At 37.9% G+C, this 27,032-nt stretch overlaps 1 protein-coding gene across 17 annotated transcripts in view; it reads left to right on the top strand.

Annotated features, from left to right (window-relative positions):
* The window catches only part of WDFY3 (WD repeat and FYVE domain containing 3), a 277,660-nt gene that overhangs the window by 213,116 nt on the left and 37,512 nt on the right, over positions 1-27,032 (top strand). For 15 of the 17 annotated variants that reach the window (XM_059666363.1, XM_059666352.1, XM_059666330.1 and 12 more), the window contains 11 exons: positions 303-485; positions 1,370-1,527; positions 2,925-3,002; positions 6,126-6,353; positions 13,301-13,354; positions 15,613-15,781; positions 19,290-19,453; positions 22,637-22,785; positions 23,880-24,000; positions 24,808-24,893; positions 26,867-26,947. In XM_059666363.1, coding sequence (XP_059522346.1) covers positions 303-485; positions 1,370-1,527; positions 2,925-3,002; positions 6,126-6,353; positions 13,301-13,354; positions 15,613-15,781; positions 19,290-19,453; positions 22,637-22,785; positions 23,880-24,000; positions 24,808-24,893; positions 26,867-26,947 — 1,471 coding nt within the window. The remainder of the gene's footprint in view (positions 1-302; positions 486-1,369; positions 1,528-2,924; positions 3,003-6,125; positions 6,354-13,300; positions 13,355-15,612; positions 15,782-19,289; positions 19,454-22,636; positions 22,786-23,879; positions 24,001-24,807; positions 24,894-26,866; positions 26,948-27,032) is intronic. The other 2 variants (XM_059666252.1, XM_059666304.1) reach the window with 1 other exon arrangement.

The following is a 27,032-nucleotide window of genomic DNA, read 5'->3' on the forward strand; positions in this document are numbered from 1 at the left end:
ATCTTTTCTTATTTAGAAGAAGCTAGATAATGAAATATGTATATGATCTCCGATTTTATAAATAAAAATGTAGTCTTTTACATGAACATAAAGTTGTGTGTGGTTTTTTTATTGTTTTCCAAGTAGCCAACCACATTTTGGTTATCTGGATAATCTTTTTTACTGATCTGGATAGGATATAAAGCATTTTTTTTTTTTTTACCATTAAGGACTATAGTTGAAATTCTTAAATGTAATTCATGAAGAAAAATACTAATTTTATATATATTGTTTTTTATCTATTTATTTTTTTCATTTCCTAGGACGACAGCTTCTCATAAAAGCTGTCAATAGAGTTTGGACTGAATTGATACATAGTAAGAAACAGGCCTTGGAGGAGCTTTTCAAAGTCACTCTCCCTGTGAATGAAAGGGGCCACGTGGACATAGCTGTAGCGAGGCCGCTCATCGAAGAAGCTGGTTTGAAGTGCTGGCAGAATCATTTGGGTAAGAAAGTCTGCAGAGATCCTGTGACCAGGAGATTTACACATGGGTGTTATACATGGGTGCACTTTAGATACGTAATTAAAACTTTCCCGAAAGGATATTCTGACAGCAGTAGGAATAAACATCAATACAGTATAACCAATTCTAGAATAATCGTTCTAGATTATGCTGAGATTTGGCTTTTCTTCTCAGATTAAAAAATCTAAGGTGTGTTATACATCAGGATTCTATGAGTTTGGAAAATAATATAATGCTATAGCTTTAGTATGGTCACCATCATGACTATGAGTCCACAATTCCCTGTCTTTAATTCTGAAGTTCAAAAAGCCCTGAAAACCCAAGGTTTGTTCATTAATTTGGTCCCAAAATTCACTTGGTAGCAAAACCTGTCCTATCTTTATTTATTCTACTTGGAATGAATATTTATACATTTTGCACAGAAATATTAATGTGTTAAAATATGGCTTATCACCATAGAGCCTGTGGTAGTGTTATATAATGAAATTTAGGTTATGTACTGTATCACCTTTTTAACATTCAGAACATTTTAAATTCCAAAGTATACCCAGCATCAAAGATTTTAGACAGGGGATTGTGAATTGTTATTAACATAGAAACCGATTTCATTAAATTTGCATATTACTGCAGAGCGTGAAGTTTCAATGAAAGGTAAATCCAACCAGTGTACTAATTGTCAATCAACTATCCTTATCCAAGATCACCTGTAAATAAGTGTGCATATCTCAGAGAATGTGTCTGTAGTGTAAACTGCTTTTGATAACTATAGAATTGTGGTTTGTCACCATGATGCCAGAGTATTGAAAGTAAGACTGATAAATAAATACATGGAGAAATTGTAAAATAACCTGAGTTTAATTTCATAGCCCATGAAAAGAAATGCATCAGTCGCGGAGAGGCTTTAGTGCCCACCTGTCAATCCAAGCTGTCCCGCGTAAGCAGCGGCTTCGGTCTCTCCAAGTTAACAGGATCAAGAAGAAATCGGAAGGAAAGTGGTCTCAGTAAACACAGCCTTTCCACCCAGGTACACTGTTTGGTTTAATTGATGATATGATTAGAAATTTATATTTCAGGGTTTAATTGTAGAATTTTATATAACACACTTAACATGTACCACGCACATGACTTGATATGGAACTTTTCCACATTTTTGCTTTAGAAGAGAGATAGAAATAACTCTAGCCCTGGCCAGTTTGGCTCAGTGGATAGAGTGTCGGCCTGTGGACTGAGGGGTCCTGGGTTCGGTTCTGGTCAGGGGCATGCGCCCAGGTTATGGGCTCAATCTCCAGTGGGGGGGTGTGTAGGAGGCAGCTGATCAATGATTCTCTCTCATCATTGATGTTGCTATCTCTCTCTCTCCCTCTCCCTCTCCCTTTATGAAATCAATAAAAATATATGCAATAAATAATAAAATAAAATAAACCATAGCAATCATTTATAAAAAAAGAAATAACTCTAGATTGCAGTAACATCTCATTTTATTGTGATAGAATTGCATTATGAGTGCTATGTATTTACATCCATTTCATAACTGGACATAAGATGAGATTCAGATGTTGATATATGATCAGACTATGGACGATTTTTATGAACTTTTGATAATTTTGTTACTGATATTTTAAAGTAACAGCAGAATAAAATGGCTTTTCAAAATAAATCTTAGAGAGATACATACACACACACACACACACACACACACACACACACACACACACACACACATACCTGTGACTGTTTTTTTTTTCAAAAACTCATCTACTTCCAGTATTAATTTCTTCCTCATCATACTTCCTCTGCCATCCCCAAGTCTCAGTGTGAAGCGGATCTGAGAGGGACTGTGTGTATCCGTCATTCAAAGTGGCAGCTGGGGTTCCCAGGAAGCACAGTCTGAGAAGCAGTTTAGTGTGTGTGATGTTGATTGGGGTTCCCTTGTGGTTATTACCTGTGGAAGAAGGAAGCAGGATTGGTCACAAGAAAATGCCTGGCTATAGTGCAGGTCCCGTGACATCCTCAGCCAACGTAAGTTGAGGGGCCAAAATAGCCTATCAGTAGACCGGTACTGAGGTGAAATGGCTGACCCTGCTTACCCCCAAGTCAATCAGTCATTGGGTATGGGGTGCCCAGGCGGCTCTCTGCAGCTGAAGTGATCCCTAAAGGTAGCGACAGCATTCCCAGAAGCTCAGCAGCAAACCCTTCCCTGATGGGGCATTGGGGTAGAGCAGGGAAGGGTTTTCGTGTTCAACACACATTCCTCCATTAGTTTCATCACATAAGTCATCTTTCAGAGTTTATTGAGACTATTTGTAATGGTGACTTTAACAGAATTTTAACTAATTGTTCAGCATTAATTTCAAGGCTAGTTAACTCATTTTTTCCAGGAAATACATGAAATATTAAACTTATTTTTCTGTCCATTGTCAGGAGATTTCTCAGTGGATGTTTACACATATCGCTGTTGTTCGTGACTTAGTAGACACACAATATAAGGAACATCAGGAGGTAAGAGTCCATAATCACAATCTTGGTATGTTTTGCATTTCTGTAGTGACCTTTGTCGTCGCTTATCATGGCCTTCATTTTGAAATCTGTTTTATCAGATATGAGTATTGCTACTCCAGCTTTTTTTTTCTTTTCCATTTGCATGGAAAAATTTTTCCCATCACTTCACTCTCATCCTATGTGTGTCTTTTGTTCTGAGGTGGGTCTCTTGTAGACAGCATATGGTTGGGTCATGTTTTTGTATCCATTCAGCTATCCTATGCCTTTTAACCTATTTACATTTAGGGTTTTTATTGATAGGTATTTATTTATTTCCATTTTAATTCTGTATGCCTAGGTTTCTCTCTCTGTTTCTTCTCATTACAGCAGTCCCTTTAGCATTTTGTGTAATGCTGGCTTGGTGGTGAGGAACTTCTATAGCCTTTTTTTTTTTTTTTTTTTTGTCCAGTAAGCTCTTTATTTGACCATCTATTTTGAATGATAGTATTGCTGGATATAGTAATCTTGGTTTCAGATCCTTGCTTTCCATTACCTTGAGTACTTCATGCCATTCCCTTCTGGCCTGTAGGGTTTCTGATGAGAAATCAGATGTCAGCCTTATGGGAGCTCCTTTGTAGGTAACAGTTTGCTTTTCTTTTGCTGCCTTTAAGATCCTCTCTGTCTTTAATTTTTGGCATTTTAATTATGATGTGTCTGGGTGTGGGCCTGTTTGTGTTCTTCTTGCTTGGGGTTCGCTGTGCCCCTGAACTTCTGTGAGTTTTTCCTTTACCAGGCTAGGGAAGTTTTCTGCCATTTCTTCAGGCACATTCTCTAATCCTTTGTCCCTTTCTGACTCTTTCGCATACCTGTTATTCTAATATTGTTACATTTCATGTTGTCCCACAGCTCCTTTAAGCTGTCCTCCTGTTTTTTAATTGTTGTTGTTGTTTTTTTTCCTTTTTGGTTCTCTGATTGATTTTTTTCAACCCTGTCTTCTAATTCATTGATTTGATCCTCAGCTTCCCCTAACATGCTATGTATTCCTTCCAATGTGTTCTTTATTTGTGCTATGTCATTCTTTTTTTATGTTTTCATAGTTACTATATCTTTTCTCATGCTATTGAGCAACATTACTCTGAACTCTGTTTCAGATAAATTTCTTATCTCTGCTTCACTTATCTCTTCTTCTGGAGAATTCTCTTGTTCTTTCATTTGGAGGGTTTTTCTTTGTCTCCTCATTTTGGCTGCCTCTTTGGGTTTGTGACTGTTACGTAGATCCTCCACACCTCTCAATCTCTAGTGCAGGACAGTGTCAAACACTATTTCTGACTAATTAGATCAGGCTAAGACTCAAAGCCTCCAGAGACTGCCTCTGCCTACAGACTGATATGATTCTGACTTAAATTGCACCCAGGCAATTGTCCTCAGAGGTGGTGAGAGTTTTTTTCAACAGGGTGTGGCAATTGCTTCTGCCTGGAGGCTAATTGTTAGTTTTAGTCTCGTAAGTGGCCTCAGGGCAAGGTATTTTTCAATAGGGTGGGATCAGCTGTGTTCCCCCCAGGCAAGTCCTCCTGTATACCAAATGTCTGTGGGAAAGATGTACTCCACTCCCTGAGGGAATGACTCAGCAAGGAAACCCTGGTGTCTGCCTTCTGAGCTCTAACCCTTGAGTCCCCAATCCTGGCTTCTGCTCACTCAGCTTCAGTCCACTCTGCTCTCCCTCTGCTGGAGCACAAGGTGTGTGGGTCCTCAGGGAATTTTGTGAATTGGTCCTTTAAGAGAGTGCCTGAATTTCCAGCTGTCTCTCCCTGACAGGAGCAACCCCACTGATTTTCACAGCCAGATGTTATGTGGGTACTCTTCTCAGTTGTGGTGCTTTCTGCTGGGGGGCCCAGCTTGGGGATTAGACCTCAGAGTTCTCAGTGGCAACCCCCCACAGCTGAGATATCTCTCTGGGACTTCAGTTGCCATCAGTGGGTGCCCGACCAGCCCTTTTGTGCCTCCACCCCTCCTACCAGTCTCTATGCGGCCTCCACTTTTGGTCCTTGTGTATCAGGGTTCTCTGCAGCGAGTCTTCCATTGATTATTCAGGAAGTTTTTCTGTATTTCAGTTATAATTCCAGTTCGGTCCTGGGAGCGTGTCCATACAGCATCCACTTACTTTGTTGCCATTTTTAATCTCCTCTCCACTTAGCGAGTAGAATGGTTCTTTGCATTTCTTAAGTGGGAAAGGACTCTTTTCCTACCCATTTTAAGGCTAAGTTGCTGAACCGCATTCATCATTAGATTATTTTAATTATTTCTGCCAATAGTTACTTTGGCTATTGGTTTTAAGATCAAAATTTTGAATTTCCTATAGGAAAACTGCATTAAAAAATCAACAAATTTGAAATCATCACAGCTGAATCCTGTTAACATTCAATAGTGACATACAACAGTCCTTGTTCCTAATAAAAATTAAAATATAATACAGATCTCTGTCTTTCAAACTTATCTAGGAGATTGTGAAAATATGCATCAAAGTTTCTGAGAAGTCTCTTGAAATTCTAAATACATAAAAGACTAAAAATAAGGTTTTTTATTACAGTTGCTTGGTGATTGTCAGTAAAAATTAAATTCAATGAAAGCTTCTTTGTGAATTCATTATTACTCTACAGCTTATCCTAAATATTTTATTTCCAAAGCAACTGTTTTAAAGATTGTTGAATGCTAAACTGCTAATATTTTATGGTCCTAACACTAGGTTAGTTATTTTAGGGAATTCTGCTACTCCCTGAATGCATAAGTACTACTATGATTTCATGTAATTTTATGATTATTCTTTCAATAAGTTTTACTGTTGGTTGTATAAAGAGATCTTTATTCTTAGACTTAGGTTGTATACATATATTCAATGAATCATTAAATTAAGTTAGTTATAACCGTCTACTGTTAAAACATTTTATGTGAATGTGAAGTTCCCTATCAGAGTTGAATGTTTATATTCTTTCCATAAAAACTTTGGAAATATTACAAAGCTTATCAGTAATCTAGTGTGTTGGCAATATTTGTTTCCAGATATTAACTTGGTTTTAAGGTATTTGTAGATTTTTCATTGTTACTCTTACTTTTGCTCAAAAACCAACCTGGACTCCTTCCCCACAGCGCCAGCAAAATGCCTTGAAGTATGTGACCGAGGAGTGGAGCCAAATCGAGTATGAACTGCTGCGGGAGCGAGGGTTGTGGGGTCCCCCCATCGGCTCCCATCTAGACAAATGGATGCTGGAGATGACAGAAGGGCCCTGCAGAATGAGGAAGAAAATGGTGCGAAATGATATGTTTTATAACCATTACCCTTACGTGCCAGACACCGAACAAGAGACAAATGTGGCGGTGAGTATGCAGAATTACATGTTTGTAATGGTGCCTTGAAGCTTTTTTTCTTAAGCATCTTTCCTTATTAGGTCAATTACCTAAAATGTCTGATTTTGATAATTCAGTATGCTGTATTAAATTGGTAATGTCAGGGTGGTGGTGGTGGAATAAGAGGCTGCAGCAGTGAGACAGGGAGACATTGTAATGAAGTGGTTTCAACCAGACTGCCTTGCCTGGATTAAGGCCTACCTCTACCCCTCTATTGCTGGGTGACTTACTACCTGTCATTGAGCCAGCTTGGGCTTCTGTTTCCTTATGCCTAAAATGGAGAAAATAATGGTTTCACCTCAAACAGATGTTAAAAGGATTAAGTTAATTGAAATTAGTAAAGTATTTAGAATAATGTCCAGCACAAAATAAGCCCTGTATGAGTGAGTGTTAAGTAAACAAAATGAGTATTGGCACTAAGCAATGCCCATTGAAGAAACGTAATAAGCAGCAAAGAACAATTGCCTGAACATGTAGATCTTTCCATTCATGTTAAGAAGCTTCATCACCGACTCCATGGGTTTAAAACAAACATTTGCCCTTACATACCTTTTTATACAGACAAGTTACCCTTCCCAAAGCCTTTGTTCAGGATTTTTCACAAGACTAAAATAAATTTTGTCTAAACTGATAATGATTGGGGAATTGCATATTATGTCTGGGAAAATAGAGTCTTTCCCAGTAGTCACTACAAATTTAAGAAGAGAGAACACAGGAGTATAAGATCCACTGAATTTAAGTCTGAAAGTCCTCATAACATTTCTAAATAGTAATTTAGCTCTTCAGTGTCTAAAAATATTTCCTTGCCTACAAAATATATAATAGTTTCCTCCTTAGAAACGCACTTTTGTCATGGAATCACAGCTTTGGGAATTGAAAGAGGATTTTGCAGATAATTTCATGCAGTTTCCTACTACTATTATGTCAATGTGTAATCAGCTATAAAAACATTATTTATGAAGTATTTTACTGTTTTGTACTTTGTCTTCAAAATGCAAAGTACTTAAAAGCACATCTCAGTCCAGACTAACCACTTTTCATAGGCCCAGGAACCACATGTGCAGAGTGGGTACTGTGATACATGGGCAGCTCTAGAGAACCCCTGACTTTTAGACTAGTGTTTCATGATTTTTTAAAAAATCAGTATCCCTTATTAATGAGTAAGATTTTCATGTCTTCCTTTATTATCATTTAAATTTTCAAAAGAGTTATTCTGACTTTAAAAAGATAGTCTGGAAAAGCATATTTTAAGATTTTCTCCCTCCCCAAGAATCTGACTACCTTATGCTTAATTTATCTCTGGATAGAAAGGTTACTAGGGGTTGTATTTCATATTTTGTTTCACCCTAGATTTTAGCTGCCTCTAAAATGAAGTGATCTAAATAAATCTATTGAAACTCATATCCAATTAGAAAGTATTATCATTACAAAGAATCATCCACTGACAAACATATTGGGTTTGTTCTTCTGAGGTATTTGGTTAATAGGATTTTAGAACCTGAAAGCTTATAAAGTCCATCTGCTTGCCCAGTGTAGAGGTTTTATTATATTTTATTAAAAACTTCACTTTAAAACTAAGATTTATAAAGGAGACTTGGAACATGGGTCTTTTAATAAATAGTTCAGATCATATAATTTGAGGCAACTTGCATTGTTTCAATCCTCCTTTTATTTTACTTCTGGCAAAGCCCTGGCTTCATATACTTATACTCATGGGTTCCACCTCTGTCCAGAAGCTACTTAGAATGTAGGTTGTAGACCTGCTAATATATAGTTACTTAAAACTTATCAACATAGCTCCCCAAGGTCTACTATTTTCCAAGCTATTCAGTTCTATCAAGAATTCCATATTTGGCACAGCTGTAACTTAAAATGCCATAATTTCTAATACCAGAGCATTGTGTAAGAAAATTAATCTACCCGTATTTTTGTAGCCTTTTACTAGCACCTACTTTTGTCGGAGCAAACCAGCAATACATTCTCTCATTCTTAATCTTACCCCCAAAATAAATAATTGATTAAGAATTTAAGCCAGATTTGATAAAATATTTTTTATTGAATCAATACACGTTTAAATGGAATCCATTCAAGAATACTAAAATACAGGTTGGGTTTACAGTTGTGAGTACACAAAAGTTTATTGTTATATCATTATTTATTAATTATTGTATTATTTTCTATATAAACAACTGTAAATGTACTTTTGCTCCATCCTGTGTAAGGTAAATATACTCCCTTGAATATGTGACTGACTCACTATTTTTATTTCACTGAGGCATATACTTTTTGAGTTACATAACCAGAATATTTTGTGTCTTATCTATTCCTTTCCTTCTTTATAACAGTGTTATTTATTTTACAGAAGTATATTTAATTTTCTGTATCAGATAAAACAAAATAACCTATTTAGAGTTTAGACTTACAACCTTAATATCATTAGCATTTTACCTAAGCAAAGGAGTTCACCAGCCTATGAAATCTAAACAGACACTCTCAGAAATAGGTATATGCCACATGGAATTTAGTACCCCAGATGGGGTACATATTGGGAAACACAACAGAGTCAAGAAATGTTAAAGATACATTTCAAAATAGAAGACGCTCTGGATAGAGGAGATGATTATAGAATGCAGACCCATGCACAAGTCTAGGTTAACCTGCTGTGATGAAATCTGAAAGAATAGTTTGAGTTTGCTAGTTCAGAACCTTTTGTAGATCTCAAATGCCATTGAATATCCACTTTTGTTCTATGGAATATGCAATCGGGCAATGGTGACAGCAAAGAAATTCTAAAACCTAGAAGCAACAGCTATCCCATGACTTCTATTGTGAAACCAAAAAAAAAGTGAATACCGTACTTTTAAGCACTCTACAGAGTTTACAAATGCAGTTTCATTTATGTGTCTAGTGGCCCTTGAAGTGGAGTCTGTCTTATCATCCCAGTTTTACCATGAGGACTAGAAACCTAGGAAAGTTAAGGAACTCTTTCTAGGTCGCAGCTACGAAGTGATAGAACCATGTGTAATGTTGACAGAAATTGAATCATTTTTGAAAAGGAAAAGATTCTGATGTTTCTTGGTTTTGTGACATTATCTGTAAATAGTGAATTTCTTTCAGACAGAAACTATATATTAGGTTTTGTCTTTCTAATGCTAACAGAGTACCTAGAACTTGATAGATTCTTGATAGATTTTCATTGAATTGACCATCAGCATTCTCTTTTCCTAACTTAGAGATTTTATCGATTGCTTTCTGTACATTCTGTAGAATTTTCCTAATTCTGAAATTTTTCCACTAGAGCCAGATTTTATGGGACCTGAAGTTTATACAACTTGGAGGGAAGAAGGAGGCGGCTCCATAAGAAAAAGAGTACCAAATTATGTGTACAAAATTACTAGGGCCAGCCCCTCTTCCAGTATTTTGAAAGGAGCCCATGGGAAGTAAAGGTGGTTGAAGTTTAAGCTTTCTTAACCTCATAGTAAACCCACCTCTGTCCTGAACTATATTAAATATTGCCTACCAGAAGTAGAGCTCAGTCTTTCTTCCCTTTCAACTCTTATAAATGTGTTGCCCTCCTTGTGTGAGTCTTTATAAAATATAGTCAGTACTTTATGCAATAACACGTATTTGCCAACCTAAAAATGGCTTTTGAAGCCTCTTGATAGGTTAGCAGGCTTTACCTGGAATGAGAGCAAATGGTTTGATTAATTGCCTTATTGATTAAGAATAATTATTGTTTCTAAGTAACATTTACTTCAATAGTCCTGTTGCTTAAGCTGAAAGAGTACAGTGATGATTAAAAAGTTGTTTTATTGTTTTAAAATCTGTGATAGGTTAGAAATGAATCAAGTGATTTATCTTAGTCATTAAAATTTTATTTCTTAAACCTGGATAATATTGTATGCTGCATAAAAAATAACTTACCTATTCTAAGTTTTGAACTTTTATTTCTTGGTTTTTAAATTGGATGTTTATTTATAGAATATAGAACATATTTTAGTGTTTTATTTGCCACAGACTCAAAAGCTTTCAGAATTTCTCAATTAAAATTATTTTCATAAAAGCAAGAATAATTATATCCTGAGGAAAATTGGTATATGTGGAAAATTCGTATTCTTCCATGAAAATAATTTATCTCTGCACAGGGACTTTCCTTGGGAGATAATTTTCTTAACTTAAAAAAAGCTAAACTAAATTGCAATATAATTCTATATTTTAAGTGGTAGTATTAGTTATAGATAGTATTAAAATGTGAGCCTAGGACAGTGATGGCGAACCTTTTGAGCTCGGCGTGTCAGCAGTTTGAAAAACCCTAACTTAACTCTGGTGCCATGTCACATATAGAAATTTTTTGATATTTGCAACCATAGTAAAACAAAAACTTATGTTTTTGATACTTATTTTATATATTTAAATTCCATTTAACAAAGAAAAATCAACCAAAAAAATGAGTGCATGTGTCACCTCTGACACGTGTGTCATAGGTTCACCATCACTGGCCTACGATATGATAAAAATATAAAATCTGGTTGTTTTTAAGAAGTTTGTCTAATTACCTTGAATCCTATTAAATGAAATAAGATTACATATTTTGCTATTAAAAAATATTTAACCATTAATACCAGGTTTTAATTCTGTAATCCCCTTATTTTAACAGAATAATAATCTCAAACAAAATATACTATTCTTTGCAAATATCTTTGGAGTAAAAACCTCAGTGTCTACCTATTAATGTTGGGCTGCTCAGTGCAGAAGGATAAATTTACTGAAAGGACCCTTTTCCAATTAAGGGAGTCTCTCATAGCTGCCTTCACATATATTTTTATGTAATATATAGACATCACAGGACAAAGAAACTGAGCAACTCATTCAGGAAATTCTATTGCCAGCATTATAGAAAATTTTAAAGTAAAAGGACTAAAAAAATATTTTCTAGAAATTTTGACTTGGAGAAATTGAGATTTCCATATGAGCATAATTACAACAATAATATATTAAAAGCCTAATATGCAAATCAACTGAACTGGTGGAATGACTGGTTGCTATGATGCGCACTGACCACCAATGGGCAGATGCTCAATGGGCTCACAGCTGGCTGGTGAGCACAGAGGAGGTGCTGGGAGCCTCTCCCGCCTCCGTGGCAGTGCTACGGAGCAGCGAGCAGGCAGGCGGCAAGGAGTGAGGGGTCCTGGACTGCGAGAGGACACAGGCTGGACTGAGGCTGCCTCCCCCCGCCCCCCCCCCTCCCGTGCACCAATGTCATGCATCGGGCCTCTAGTTTTAAATAAAAGAGAGCTGAGGTACTACTAAAATTATTGGTATAACATATTTCTTATCTATTGAATGCTTTACTACCATTTAGTAAAATAAGAACTTTAGTTAGTGGATCAGTGAGCACATGTATTAAAAGAGCAGCACTATATCATATGCTGCAGAGACAATATAAGAGTGTACCTGTCAGACCCTGCCCATAGTCCAGTTGAGGGGTACGTAGTGGATATCAGAGTTGGGTTTGACAATAGTCATTGGTCCATTTTGCTGTATTGGTTTCTCACACATCAATCCAGCATTTATCTTGTTTTTCTAGGAATTTCAGTGATTGCTGAATCAGTGCCCTTCATCCCTGTGCACTTCCACATGCATGTCAATAGAGTTCAGTCCTTGTTTATAATTCTGTTTTTATTGACATAAATGTTACACACATTGAAACATAGAAATCTTAAGTGTACCATTCCATGAATTTTAACAAATGTGTAGCATACATGTGTAACCAAACTCTTATCAAGATAGAGAACATGCATGGATACTTTAAAGATTATTCTTCAAAATAAGGTACGAGTTTAAAGTTTGTTTTGAAAAACAAAGGTTTACTAAAACTACGTGAAGTATTTGAAAGCATGTCCACTAGCCCCGTGTTTGTTTTGTCTAGGGAAGCAAACATCTGTGAAAGCATTTTGCCTACTCATGTTTACCGTAGGGAAAGATACCGGAAGTCATCTTCAGATATAAACCAGGAAAAGGAAGATAAATTGGAAGTAGTTCTTGGGTGCATTATTGTCTGTCCGTATGTATCTGTGTGTTCGCCTGCGTAAGCCACACACTACAGCTTAACTAGAAATTTCCTTCTGTCCATCAGGATTTTATTCTGAGAATAAAATATAAAGCAGCCACTTAATTCTTCTTTTTTAAATTGTTGACACTATTGCAGATGTCCCCATGCACCCCCCTCCTTAATCCCCCTCCACCCAGCCCCGGCCCCCTTACCTCCTTCCATCTGTACCTAATTCTTTAAAAGTACTTTTTACAAAAACTTTTGGTTGGAGGCTGACATCCAGTCTGCCTTCTGCTCTCAGCCTTTATGGGGTTATAGCAGTAAGGTGGTGAAGGAAGTAAAGGCCATGGACTTTATGAGAGGATGTTTTTAAATAACAAGCACTTAGTGATTTGTTTGGCTCAGGGATAGTGCAGATAATCATTTAAACCAGTTGCTCCTATTACAAAACAGATCTGGGGAATAGGGAGTGAGCCAGGTGAAAGGTAGGTGGAAGACAATAGCTAGCATCAGGTTCTATTTTCTAGTTTTTTCCTTTTGAAGCCATGAAGAGTTGCCTGTAAATCATTCATGCCAGCGGCAGCCAGTGCTGAAGTTGTGTCAGTGTGGTCTTTAAGTATATCCTGTTCAGTCAGTAGCCTTGAGAATTAGTGTATTTTAGTTTCATTCTAAAACTACTCTTGATAGTGGAGAAAATAATCACAAGATGCTCCGTGATTATTTCAAACAGCCTAGGATGTCGTGTTAATTTTCTTTTGCATGAGTACAGGTTCCTATTCCACACAGTCCTCAAGAAAAATTTATTTTTATGTTATTCTTTATGTTTTTTTTTCTGATGTGTTTATACTTAATACCCTGTTTTCAGTCTGAGATCCCAAGTAAACAGCCTGAGACTTCCGATGATATCATTCCTCAAAAGGTAAAACAAATTACCATAAAATAATGCAAACTACTTGCAGTTTTGGTTTTTTTGTTTTGTTTTGTTTTGTTTTTAGTGCATGGTAGACTAGACTAACTTAAAAGATTGACTTTCAATTTGCTCTTCCTATAAGTTTCTTAGAGTTGAAAAGTGGGTTTCATTTTTGCTGAGAACTGTTCTGGCCTTTCTCGGCTTTGCTCTAATTAGCTTCCTAGGGTCTGTGTGTGGCTCACTAACAGGTGGAGTGTTCATTGCTCTCACTATAAAATGTGTATGGCTTCATACTTAACTAACAAGTTCTGACGCATGTTAGTAATGGGCAGCCTGACACCTTCAACTGTTTTTTCAATTACTCATTTAATTTTACTAGATACTAAACTGTATTTTGACAATGCAAGGGTATTTCTCTTTTAAAATTATTTTTTCCATCAGAAGGAACTAATGAAAACTAAGAGTATATGACCAGTTTTCAAAATACAATTTAAATTTATTTTAATTTGTTAAAAAAATTATAATTTTTCCCCCAGGAAGATTCTGTACATAATTCAATAAAAACTGTAGTTCTTTAGAACACAGAAATATGCTTCAAAATATTTAGGGGAAATGCCTATGGTTCTGAGTTTAAATCTGTAAATGTTGTCCCACATGTGTTCATTCATTGTCTTGCCCATCACTAACTCTGCTTTCATCTTTTTAAAATGAACAATTTTGAGTTAAAGATAATAGTTATATATCAAGTAGAAGAACTGTTACAGTACAAAGTGTGTTACCTTGCTTTCATTTCCAAAATATTGCAGTGTTCTTATTTGTTCATCAGGTTGATCCTTCCATAATTGTGATATTATTTTACATCATTTTAATACTTTCCTGTGTTATGTAATATATATCAGTTTCCATTTGCTGGATATCAGTCTTCAGTTAGCTCTTTATTCCCTGATTCTGTGCCTGAAATTAAAAGAAGGCTGGTGTGGTTTTAGTTAGGTGTACTTTTATCTCAACTTGATTCAGTATTTTCATCTAAATATTCCAAGCAATTGGACACAGTTTTCCACTTCAATTTGAAATCATTTTTTTAAAAATGTCTTGCTTGAAATAAGCATTGTTGTAAACAATACGTATTGACTACTTGCGTTTGAAGAGTAGGCCAATAGAATTTTTTAAATTAGACACTCTTATTCATAGGAAAGGTGAATTAAATGTTTACAGAGAGAGCATTTTAAAGCATGTTTCAAACCCCATCCTTTTCTAATTATTAATTCAAAGTCTGAGTCTAATTCTGAGTGAGGAACCTTTATACATGTAAACTTTTCCCTCTGGTTTTACTTTTTCGTAGGAACTTTTAGACCTTAATGTTTTCATTGTATTAGGTGGGGGGGAAAGGTTTAGGTCAATTGGAGAACATTTTTCAGGTAAATATTAATTATTCTGAAAAATGCTCGTTTCATGCCAAAAAAATTAAATATTTCCAATGTTGTAGGTAATAAATTTCTTTTTCTAAATTGACTTATATATGCCCTTGATATACTCATTTAGTTAGTAAGTTTATGGATCATATTCTCCTATACAACAATGAGGATGTTTTAACAAATTGGAGATACCAGCTCAAAGTGGCAGACCAACCAGAGAGCACCATCTGCTCTGAAGCTAGTTGAGTCCATGCTGGTCAGGACTCTCTGAAGGTTTGGGCCATTTTCAGAGTTCCAGTGAGACCTGGGAATATGCGAAAGACCAGGGCAGTTCTGAGTCTCTACCTGCAAGTGTCTGAAGTAAACACTCGTACAGATGACCCCAACTGAAGGGCTGGCCCTTTAAGCCTGACCTACTTACTGTACTTGGGATGCAAGCAGCATTCCAGGCTCCTTACAGACTAGACATCCCCCTTGTAACTTGATGGTCTCCAACACTGGGCATTCTCTTCACACTACTACTGTATAGGGAAGTTTTCTGATACATCAGTGAGCCCATACTATACTAATGTGAAAATGTTATTTAATTAGAGAGGGTTCATTTCTACTTCGGGAAGAACAAAACTGCTAATATTGTTTTACGTATGTCTTTTAAAAATCAATGGGATTTAAAAATAAAGAAACTTAACCCCAGTAATCTATGGATTTACTGTGTATAAATACAGTCTATTAAAAATCCCTAGGAAAAAGGTAACATGTAAAGAAGTCATGACACCATACCTTCCCTTGGGAAGCTTATATTTTTATTCTTGAAGACAATTATTTGAGTTCTTTTCTCTTGTTATTTCTTAGAAACCTGCTAGGTACAGAAGAGCCATAAGTTATGACAGCAAAGAATACTACATGCGACTAGCCTCTGGCAATCCCGCCATTGTCCAAGATGCCATTGTAGAGAGTTCAGAAGGTGAAGCTGCTCAGCAAGAGCCAGAGCACGGCGAAGACACTATTGCCAAAGTCAAAGGTCAGCCTTCCTCTGGGTTTCAATTTGAAATCATTAGGAGCATTCCTCATATTTGAATGTATATGAAAATAGGAACAACTGTGAACAGTAGGTCCAGCCTTAAAGATATCCATAAATATTATGCCATCTCATTCTTCTTAAAAATTCATTTCTGTATCTGAATTTTTAAAGCAACTGGCTCTTGTTGCCTGCAGATGAATGCAATATGCCCATTGACTTGATAATTCTTTTTTTAAATTGTATTTTGCAGAATTCTTGTGGCACCTGATATTTTCAGTTAACTGATAACTAAATAAATATTTATAAGTTTAAAACCACTACTGAAAATGTGTCCTTAGTGCATGTTAGCCAACAGGAAACAGTAATAGTCTTTTTTCCTATGATTATTCCAAATCTTTTCATGGTTATGCATTCTGCCTCCTTTCTACAGCTATATGACCATCTCAACCAAAAATACCATAGAAAATCATGATTCATTTCTCCTATTATTATAATACTATTGGCCCGGTGCCTGAAATTCATGCATGGAGTGGGGGGTGTTCCCTCAGCCCAGCCTGCACCCTCTCCAATCGGGGACCCTTTGGGGGATGTCTGACTGCCGGTGGATCAGGCCTAAACCGGCAGTCGGGCATCCCTCTCATAAGCTGGGACTGCTGCCTCCTAACCGCTCACCTGCCTGTCTGCCTGATTGCCCCTAACTGCCTCTGCCTGCCTTCCTGATTGCCCAACCCAGTGGTCAGCAAACTCATTAGTCAACAGAGTCAAATATCAACAGTACGACGATTGAAATTTCTTTTGAGAGCCAAATTTTTTAAACTTAAACTATATAGGTAGGTACGTTGTTATTAACTTAATTAGGGTACTCCTAAGGCAGTGGTCGGCAAACCGCGGCTCGCAAGCCACATGCGGCTCTTTGGCCCCTTGAGTGTGGCTCTTCCACAAAATACCACGTGCGGGCGCGCACATACAGTGTGATTGAAACTTCGTGGCCCATGCGCAGAAGTCGGTTTTCAGCCTGGGCGAGTCTATTTTGAAGAAGTGATGTTAGAAGAAGTGGAGGGTGGACATATAGAGAGGATGAACGAAAGGAGATAGACGAAACAAGTATACAAGACGAGTGTGGATGGGAGAATTGGAAGGGGTCAACCTCAGCGAACGTACCTCAATCAGATTGAGGCTGTTTTTAGCAAAGGCCAGCTTAGGAGTACCCTAATTAAGTTAATAACAACGTACCTACCTATATAGTTTAAGTTTAAAAAATTTGGCTCTCAAAAGAAATTTCAATCGTTGTACTGTTGATATTTGGCTCTGTTGACTAATGAGTTTGCCGACCACTGTCTTAAGGCTTAGGAAGAGCCACACTCAAGGGGCCAAAGAGCTGCAGGTGGCTTGTGAGCCCGTTTGCCTACCATGGCCCCAACCCCTCTGCCTGATCTCCCCTAACCTCGCTGCCTGCCTGCCTGATTGCCCCTAACTGCCTCTGCCTGCCTGCCTGCCTGATCACCCTAACTGCCCTACCCTGCCAGCCTGATCTCGTCCCCAACTGCCCTCCCCTACTGGCCTGATCTCGCCCCCAACTGCCCTCCTCTGCTGACCAATTTGGTTCTGATTGGTAGGTTTGTATGCCAGTCAGCGTCAAAAGCTCCACCTCCTAGGCAGCCATTGGTTCCTCACAGTTGACCCAGATTTGGTTCTGATTGGTCAGTTTCTATGCCAGTCAGTGTCAAAAGCTCCACCTCCTAGGCAGCCATTGGCTCCTCATATTTCACCCATATTTGGTTCTGATTGGTTGGTTTCTATGCCAGTCGGAGTCTCTGGGCCTATCAGCGGGGCCTGATCAGAAAGGCAGGGCTGATCAGCAGCCCTAGTGGAGGCCTGGAGAGAAATGGAGGTGCTGTTGCTGGCCCCACCGGGAGAGAGAGAGGCAAGTGCTGATCAATAGGTGCTACACAGGCTGCAGATCAGACCCTGCTTCTCCCGTCAGGCCTCTCTCTGGGCCTGATTTGCAGCCCCCTCAGCAGTCAGTGCTGGGTCACCGAGCCTGCAGACACAGTGCTGGATCGCCGTGGCAATCCAGCGCTGACTGCAGGACTGACTTCCTGTTGGTCAAGCCTCTGGTCGTGACGGACCCAGGGTTTTTATATATTAGGATACCTATTCTCTCATAATGATTATGACTTACTAAGCATTTCATAATTGATACAAAGTTTCCATAGAATCCTTGAAGCTTTCAGTAGTTGAACAGTTTACAACCTTCTAATTTTCTTGACATTGCACCAACAAAATTATTGAGATACTCTAAAGCTATATTTACTGGGTATAAGCCGCACAGTATAATTCACAGAGTGAGTCAGTCGACTTGTGTTTGGGTCATTGGTACTTCACTTCTCTTGACCTCATTTTCCTAATCTCTAAATGAGCTAAAATCACAAATACAGTGCCACTACTATAATATGCAAGGTGTTATTCTAGACATAGAGTTGGAGGTTTTGATTCACCAAATTAAAAACAATGCAGCTGTAAGCTTTCCCCTCGTGGATGTCCCCAGCAGGACTTGATCTCTTATGCTTACTTATTATGCCCTTTTAAATGTGAAAATAAGGTTCTTCATAAGGCAAAGCAGAGCCCCTGATAACACAAATTGAAAGCATAAGATTCTAACAGGCTGACTTAATGCTTTCCAAAATTCTTAAAGCAACTATCACTGGTAGGTGTAACATGACTTTTCTTTGGTACAACTAAGACTATTGATCTAACTAAATGTGGGAGTTAGAGTGTATTTCGAGTGGTTCTTATATTTTGGGATCTTGTTAACTGATTTTAATGTCATCTGCTGTGATTATTAATAAAGTTATCTAAATGTAGGCAGGAAAGTGTTTCCATAATCTGCATATTAAATGATTTGTCCCTGTATTATAAAGAATTCTGTTCTTATTCTTTATGGCCTGATGATAGGATGTATGAATGACCATACTGCCACTTATGACCTAAGTCTTAAAATAGTCCTCATGGGCAGTCTAAGTAGGTGGGATCTGTTATAATCATGTTTATAAATTGTTATCTTTACTTTTGTTTCTGGTAAGAATTGATCATTTATTCATGGTATCTCCTCTATGACACTTGTCCATAGCAACACCATTCTTACCATTAATGATGCTAAACTCTCTGTTTATCATTATCTGATACTTATTTAGAATTTACTATTTATAACCATAATGCTCAGTGCTTTTATTACATGAGTTACCTCATTTTGTCCTCCAACAATTCTCTAAGATAGGCAGTATTCCTATTCCAGTTTTATAGGTAAGACAACTGAGATTCAGAGAGATCAAATAATTCTCCAAAGTCACACAGCCATTTAACTCCAGAGTCTATGTTGTTAACCATTGAACTGTGTTGCATCCTGAGTTATCTCAAATTGGAAATGCATAGGAGGGGCTACATGAGACTAAATGCTTCCCAAATGACCCTGCAAGGTCACATGGCCCCCTTGGTTATTATCCTGTAGGTCTGGTCAAGCCTCCTCTAAAACGGTCCCGATCTGCACCTGATGGAGGTGATGAGGAGAACCAGGAGCAGTTACAAGACCAGATTGCTGAGGGTGGCTCTATAGAAGAGGAGGAGAAAACAGACAACGCCACCCTACTTCGCCTCCTAGAGGATGGAGAAAAGGTACTGTGCTTCTAAAAAGTAAGGATTGTATGTAAGTAACTTGTTTCCAGTTTACAAGACTGGTTGAGAGGGTGGCAGAAGATAAATATTTCAGCCTCTGTGATGAAATACAATATTAAACCACCTTTTGGGTTCAGTACTTCTCTCATCTTCAGGATTTTCTAACCTAGCTGATCACATAAAACAGCATCAAGTTTCATCAGACACAGTATTAACAACTGACACCTACTCCACCGTCTTCCTCTATTCCCTTTATTAGACTGCAGTACTTGGTATAATTCTCTAATCCAAACCCATCTACACAACCCATTCTGGCCTTGTGCTTTTTCAACTCCATAACTCCAGTGATCCCTACAAGAAGCGTCAGCCAATCTGTGCCATCTCCCCAGTCTCCTTCACTCATAGAACATTACTTTGCCTTTCTATTTCAGCCTCTTGCACCTTGCCCATCTCTCCAAGCTCTTCTTACTGACCCTGCCTTGTAGCTTGAGCCCCCTGCAGCATTGTGTGTGTTGCAGTTTACTACATCCATGATGTTATTTCTTCATTCTACACTTAACTCATTCTCTTCTCTGCCAAAATGCCTCTCTCTCTCCATCATTTGCATAACCTCTCCTTGTAACTCCCATTGATACAGTCTAATTTATTTGGATATCTTTAATACTTAAATGTAGGAAGTGTTTCTTGATTGTCTTGCCAACTCAGGCTTGTCTAGATACCCTCCTGTATGCTTTTATAATGCCTTGTATATTTTACTCTATTTTATTAGGTCCTGATTATTTATTCCTGTGTCTGTCTCTCCCCCTAGCCAGGGAGCTCCTGATAGGCCAGCACTGCTTCTTATTCCTACCCTATTGCTGTATAGTTCCACTCACTTAGCAGACACCCTGAAACCTTAAGTGAAGGAGTGTTTGGTTGAGTAAATAAAGGGATAGAGGAAGGAAGGAAGGAAAGAAGGAAGGAAGGAAGGAAGGAAGGAAGGAAGGAAGGAAGGAAGGAAGGAAGGAAGGAAGGAAGGGAGGGAGGGAGGGAGGGAGGGAGGGAGGGAGGGAGGAAGGAAGGAAAAGGGAAGGAAAGGAAGGAAGGAAAGAAGGAGTAATGAGCATCAACTGTTTAAAGGATGGTCTTTTTTCTATTATATTAGATCTTGAAATAACCCTTGAAATCTGGCCCACTCTGTAGTAGTAACCAGAAATCCTATCTAATAAAGAGGGAATATGCTAATTGACCCTCACACCATCGCAAAGATGGCTGCACCCACAGCCAATAAAGAGGAAATATGTGAATTAACTGTCCACCCTCAAAGATGGCAGTGCCCACAGCCAATAAGGAGGGAATATGCTAATTGAATGCCCCTCCCACAAAGATGGCAGCGCCCACAGCCACAAGATGGCTGGCAGGGGAGGGCAGTTATGGGTGATCAGGCCAGCAGGGGAGGGCAGTTAGGGGCAACCAGGCTGGCAGGGGAGGGTAGTTAAGGGTGAACAGGCCGGCAGAAGAGGGTAGTTGAGGGCAACCAGGCTGGCAGGGGAGCAGTTAGGTGTCAATCAGGCTAGCAGGGGAATTGTTAGGGGGTGATCAGGCTGGCAGGCAGAAGCAGTTAGGGGCAATCAGGCAGGCCATCAGACGAGCGGTTGGGAGCCAGCAGTCCTGGATTGTGAGAGGGATGTCCGCCGGTTGGACATCCCCCAAGGGGTCCCAGATTGGAGAGGGTGCAGGCTGGGCTGAGGGACACACACCCCCCCCCCCTCCCCAGTGTACGAATTTCGTGCACCGGGCCTCTAGGTAGTATATAATTTTTAAAATTCTGTCCAAATATATGGCCTTATTAATGTGGAATGAGAATATTTTTAAAAACCATATAACTGCAAAACTTCATTAAGTCTGAAGGAAGCACAAGAGAAGCTCTGAAGTCTTGGGAATGTTATATTTCTTCATTAGGATGCTCGTTGCAGCATAGTTAGCATTTGAAAATCCAAGCTGTGCATTTTTGAAAAACATTTTTCTGTATGTATGTTACACTACACTAAAGGTACTTTAAAAGTGCATCATTATTTTTCCTGTTACATTCTACCATTTTATTATTGAAGTAGTTCAAATGTGGCTATGAATATTGACTTACATTTGCATATTTTAGAAAATTACTTTCTAATGCTGTCACTTGTTAAACTTTTAATCTCATGATTACAGTTTTTACTGTTTTAAGATTCAGTAGTACAAGAAGTATATTCAAACTGACATTTATTTGACATTTGTTTGCCTGTAGTTTAGTTGTTGATCTTTTTCCTTGTCTCATGTTGAACTGAGTTTAAACAAGAAAGAATTTTTAATAAGAACAGATCCTGCTCATTGGAGAGAAAACAATACTTACATTGAGAGATTCAGTGATTCCTTCCTTCTATGAGGAAAATACAACTTATACCAATTTGGGCTTTTTACAATGGCATAACAGTCAGCCAGGCAGGAAGGATCCAGATGGTAGCGGATAGGGACCAATCCCAGTTCTAGTTCCAGGAGTTGTTATGGAAAAAGGAAAAGTGAGCTGTGTGGAAGAGAAAATAGCCAACAGTTGCAAACATGAATATGTAAATTACCTTGCTCTCACAACAAGCTAGTGTGCATTTGAAATTTACAAACAAAGACACAGAGGCCCAGAGAAATTAGGAAACTTGGCTAGATCTACAGTAAGTAACAAAACTGGGATTCACTCAGGATTGTTAGGCTCCCCAGACCTTTTTCACTTTGTATCATCTTTGCTCACACAGGGCTCAGTCCTAATCTGTTTACATGTATGCCTCAGTTCCCTTTCCTGCCAAGTTTTCTGTCTGTCTCCCTCATTATCGAACTAGTTCATCATCTGTGGAACCTGGTACATATGTGCCTGGCACATAGTGAGTATCGGTGAATATTGAGAAAAATGGATGATGCATGGGGGTGGATGGATATGACTAAATGATTGTTTCTTTTTACTGAGGTCAACTACAAGTCAGACACTGTCTTAGCAGATTCTCTTTAATATGCTTACACTCATTTACTATGCTTGGCTCAGGGGATGCCATCACAGAGGGACCTTGGTAAAATCCTGTTTGCCCATTAAATCCATGTTTTAAAACATTTTGTTTCAGTTATATCAAAATAAAATAAAAATCTATGTTGATGAATGTTTATGGTTTTCCTTTATAGATCCAACACATGTACCGTTGTGCTCGAGTCCAGGGCCTGGATACCAGTGAGGGGCTGCTTCTCTTTGGTAAAGAGCACTTTTATGTGATTGATGGATTTACAATGACAGCAACCAGGGAAATAAGAGACATTGAAACTTTACCTCCAAAGTAAGTAGATGAATGAAGAGACATACAGTACAGCTATCTTTAGAAAACAATATTATTCACATTTTGTTTTTTAATCCAGAAATTGTGTTTCAAATAATGTTACCTCTCAGTTTGTGTGCATCCATGTTAAATATTCACAAGGGTTATAGTTATTTAAAAGTAATAAAAAAATGGCTTTATATTTCAAAATGAAAACTAAAGTTTTGACTATGCATTAATAATATTAGACACCAAATTTCTTGTATTATAATCTATATGTTTATAAACTTATTCTGAATTTGCAAATTGTTCTTTTTAAAAGATTTTAGTACAAGCACAGTTATAGAGAAAACGCAGGCCACTGCACAACCCTCCTGGGTGCCCTGGGTACCCTGGAAGCAGTGTGATCAAGGCTCAGGCAGCAGTGAGCTGAGTCTTACCCATCTGCCCTTCTTCTGCCAGTTCTGTGATGGAAGTGATAGTGGGTAATGGAAAACCCAGAAGGCAGACCAAGCTAGAAGGAAGATGAAAAGCTAAACGCTTAGAAATTCAACACATTTTTCTTTTCCTTTGCCATTTTGAACACCTAACACTGTTGAATGTAGACATGATCTTTGCAATTCATTCCTAGGAGATATTTCATATACGGTAGTCACTTTCAGCAACAATTAGGGCCACATTATGACTTTCATGGGCCCCTTTCTCCATATAAAAATATTAAAATTTATATTTATGACTTGGTTTAAAGATGAATATATCCATATTATATTTTAAAACATATTCTTCTGCCTAAAAGTTTAATTTTGTTCTTCTGGTTTTAAAAGAAATTAAAACATTTTCTTGGGCCCCTGAAAGTATTTAGATCTAGGCACTGTGTCTGATTGATAAGTTGGCCCTGATAGCAATAATGGGATTTTAAAATTAACTTCATCAAAGGAGGTTGCTCGTGTGCTCAGTAGCTGACAAATTAGTCTCTTCAATATATTTTTTGAAGTGAATATTCTGATATACTGTTCTCCCTTCTATTCATATGTTGAGAATAACAGCTTTTTTTGAACTCTAAATTTATCTCTCGCTGTGTTTTTGTTTATCTCCTTTCCCTTGGCTGCCTATAGTATGCATGAGCCAATTATTCCTAGAGGAGCCAGGCAAGGCCCCAGTCAGCTCAAGAGAACGTGCAGCATTTTTGCGTATGAAGATATCAGGGAGGTACATAAAAGGAGGTATCTCCTGCAGGTGGGTTGACTTAGTAGTACCCAGTGTTTTGTCATGTTCCTTATTCAGAGCATGTATTATTTTAAAACTGATGCATGCCATGAAAACCCTCTGCAGGATCTGCATTATCCCTTAGAGTATTTCATAGATTATTCCTTAAATTTGGTTATGTGACAAACTGACATCATACGGTGCATAACTCTGTATAATGCATCTCTTTAAAACAAAAACAAAAACCGCCGAAACCGGTTTGGCTCAGTGGATAGAGCGTCAGCCTGCGGACTGAAGGGTCCCAGGTTCGATTCCGGTCAAGGGCATGTACCTGGGTTGCGGGCACATCCCCAGTGGGGAGTGTGCAGGAGGCGGCTGATCGATGTTTCTCTCTCATCGATGTTTCTAACTCTCTATCTCTCTCCCTTCCTCTCTGTAAAAAACCAATAAAATATATTAAAAAAAACAAACACACAAAATAAAACCTAAAACTTAAGTGATATCTTGGTCACCCATCCTTATCTATAGCTATCCAAGTCAACATTATAATTGCCTTTTAATATAAATATTACATCTTCCTTATAATTTCACAAAATTGTAATTTTTTGATTATTTTAGTTTACCATTCTATTATGAAATATTTTAGAAAAAAATTTGAGAACACATTTGAAACAAATAGGCTCTATTTACTTTATAATTGAATCTGCTGGGAATTTATGACTCAGTGTTCTTCAATGGGTTAACTTTTTCAAATTCATAGAAATTGATAGTGGAAAAGTTAATATATAACCTTATTTGTGTTTTCCTTTATGTCTTTTTTTTCTCTGATCATTTCAGCCTATTGCTGTGGAAGTTTTCTCTGGAGATGGACGGAATTACCTCCTTGCTTTTCAGAAAGGAATTAGAAATAAAGTCTATCAAAGGTATTGCTTATTAGGAATACTTGATAATGCTATCATGGGAAGAGATAGAAGGGAAACTAGTACCAGTTTACTAGTAGCTAGTTTTTAAAAATCTAGAATTTAAATCAGTGAATTAATTTCCTTGAGGAAAATATTTGTTTCACTTTTGCCAACCTCTTTAAACATGATTCTTCTAACTCAGAGGTTCTCAACCTGTGGGTCGCGACCCCTTTGGGGGTCGAATGACCCTTTCACAGGGGTCACCTAAAACCTTTAGAAAACACATATATATTTACATATTGTTCTTGTGATTAATCACTATGCTTTAATTATGTTCAATTTATAACAATGAAATTGGGGGTCACCACAACATGAGGAACTGTATTAAAGGGTCGCAGCATTAGGAAGGTTGAGAACCATTGTTCTAACTAGCTTTTATAATGATGCTATTTTATTTTGAAATGCCATTTTTTTCTTCTGGTAACGTATAGTTATCATTCAAAACCACTTTCATCAATAAGTCCTGCATCTCTAAATGTAAAAGGATGGTGAAGTGTAGCTTCAAAAATAATACTTCAGGTTCCAAATAGGCTTTCTTCATATTGAACAGAGAGACCAAGTTTCCTTAGAAATTACACTCATATGAGACTTTCTCTGGTCTTGGAAGGGACATTGGATACCTTCACCATTGGAAAAGTAGTACAAGTAAAGCACCTACTCTAATATAACCCTATTTTATGTTGGATAAAAATATATTTCAAATTTACTTTAAAAACCTCACAGTACATATCCATGGCATTGAAGATATTTCTGTTGGATGTATGAATAATGAGGCTTTATGCACTGATCATAGATAAGAGAGACTTTCTCTTACTCTTTGAAGGGTGGTGCAGATCCTGAAGGCCTTCTAGTAAGGGAAGTTTTCTGTTTCAAGTCATTCCATGAGGAACAACGAATGTCAAACAGCATTGCTAATCTTTGCAGTACAGTAATGCTAGTTAGCAGTGAGCACCTGGGAATGAGGGCAGGTCTTCAGGTGCAGTGGTTGTGAGTGTTGGTTGGTAAATCAGAAACCCCTTCACGTATGGGAAGAGCTAAGTTAAAGTGACTGAAATTTCAGTTACTTACCTTGTTAATCTCTAAGGGTGCTATTGTTTTCAGCGCTAGGAAATTATTTGCTCTTCATAACTGGAAACCATTACAAGGAGATGAATTCTTCTTTCTGTGAGACATTTCTGTGTCTGTGCCACATTCAAGGTCTGCATTCATTCCAAGCATTTCCACATAATTCTCTTTGCCTTTAAAAAATGTATGTTGACGCCCTGACTGGTTTGTCTCAGTGGATAGAGCGTCGGCCTGTGGACTGAAAGGTCCCAAGTTCGATTCCAGTCAAGGGCATGTACCTTGGTTGCTGGCACATCCCTAGTTGGGGGTGTGCAGGAGGCAGCCAATTGATGTTTCTTTCTATCCCTCTCCTTTCATCTCTGTAAAAAATCAATAAAATATATATTTTAAAAAAAATGTATGTTGACATTATAAGCAACTCTGAAAAAAAGTGTAAGATTATCACATAAAGTTCCTTACCTTGTGTGGGTCTTCATTTATTTAGTGATGTGTCTGTTCTATCATTTTAGCTGTCAGGATTACTTGCTGTCATGTGCATACTTAGCTGTTAGTCACTCTCTAGGACTTCATTAAGTTGACTCAATTCCTGTGAATCCATGCTGCACACAAGGCCTTTGCTTCCTGCAACGTGGCAGCATATGTAAAAGGCCAAATCATTGATTCTGCTGTGGGCCTTTATTATTTGGCTGCGGAAGCGACCATCTTATCCTAACAGTGTTCTATTATGTGTTCCCGCTGCCTGCCATTTATTGGGAAACGGAGGGGTAAATGAAACAAAATGTAAATGAATCATCCGTCCTTTCTCAAGCTCTCATTAGATCCTGACTGAGACTTCACTTTCAATTTTATGCTATTTTTAAATTTTCCAGGTTTTTGGCTGTAGTTCCATCTCTAACTGACAGTTCCGAGTCTGTGTCTGGGCAAAGACCAAACACAAGTGTGGAGCAGGGGTAGGTGTTTGCTTCTTGCATTATAATTTAATAGTGAAATTACAATGTTTGTATCTGGACAGCATTATTTAATATTTCAGATGAG

Source organism: Myotis daubentonii, chromosome 1 (assembly GCF_963259705.1).
Source record: "Myotis daubentonii chromosome 1, mMyoDau2.1, whole genome shotgun sequence".
Classification (NCBI taxonomy): Eukaryota; Metazoa; Chordata; class Mammalia; order Chiroptera; family Vespertilionidae; genus Myotis; species Myotis daubentonii.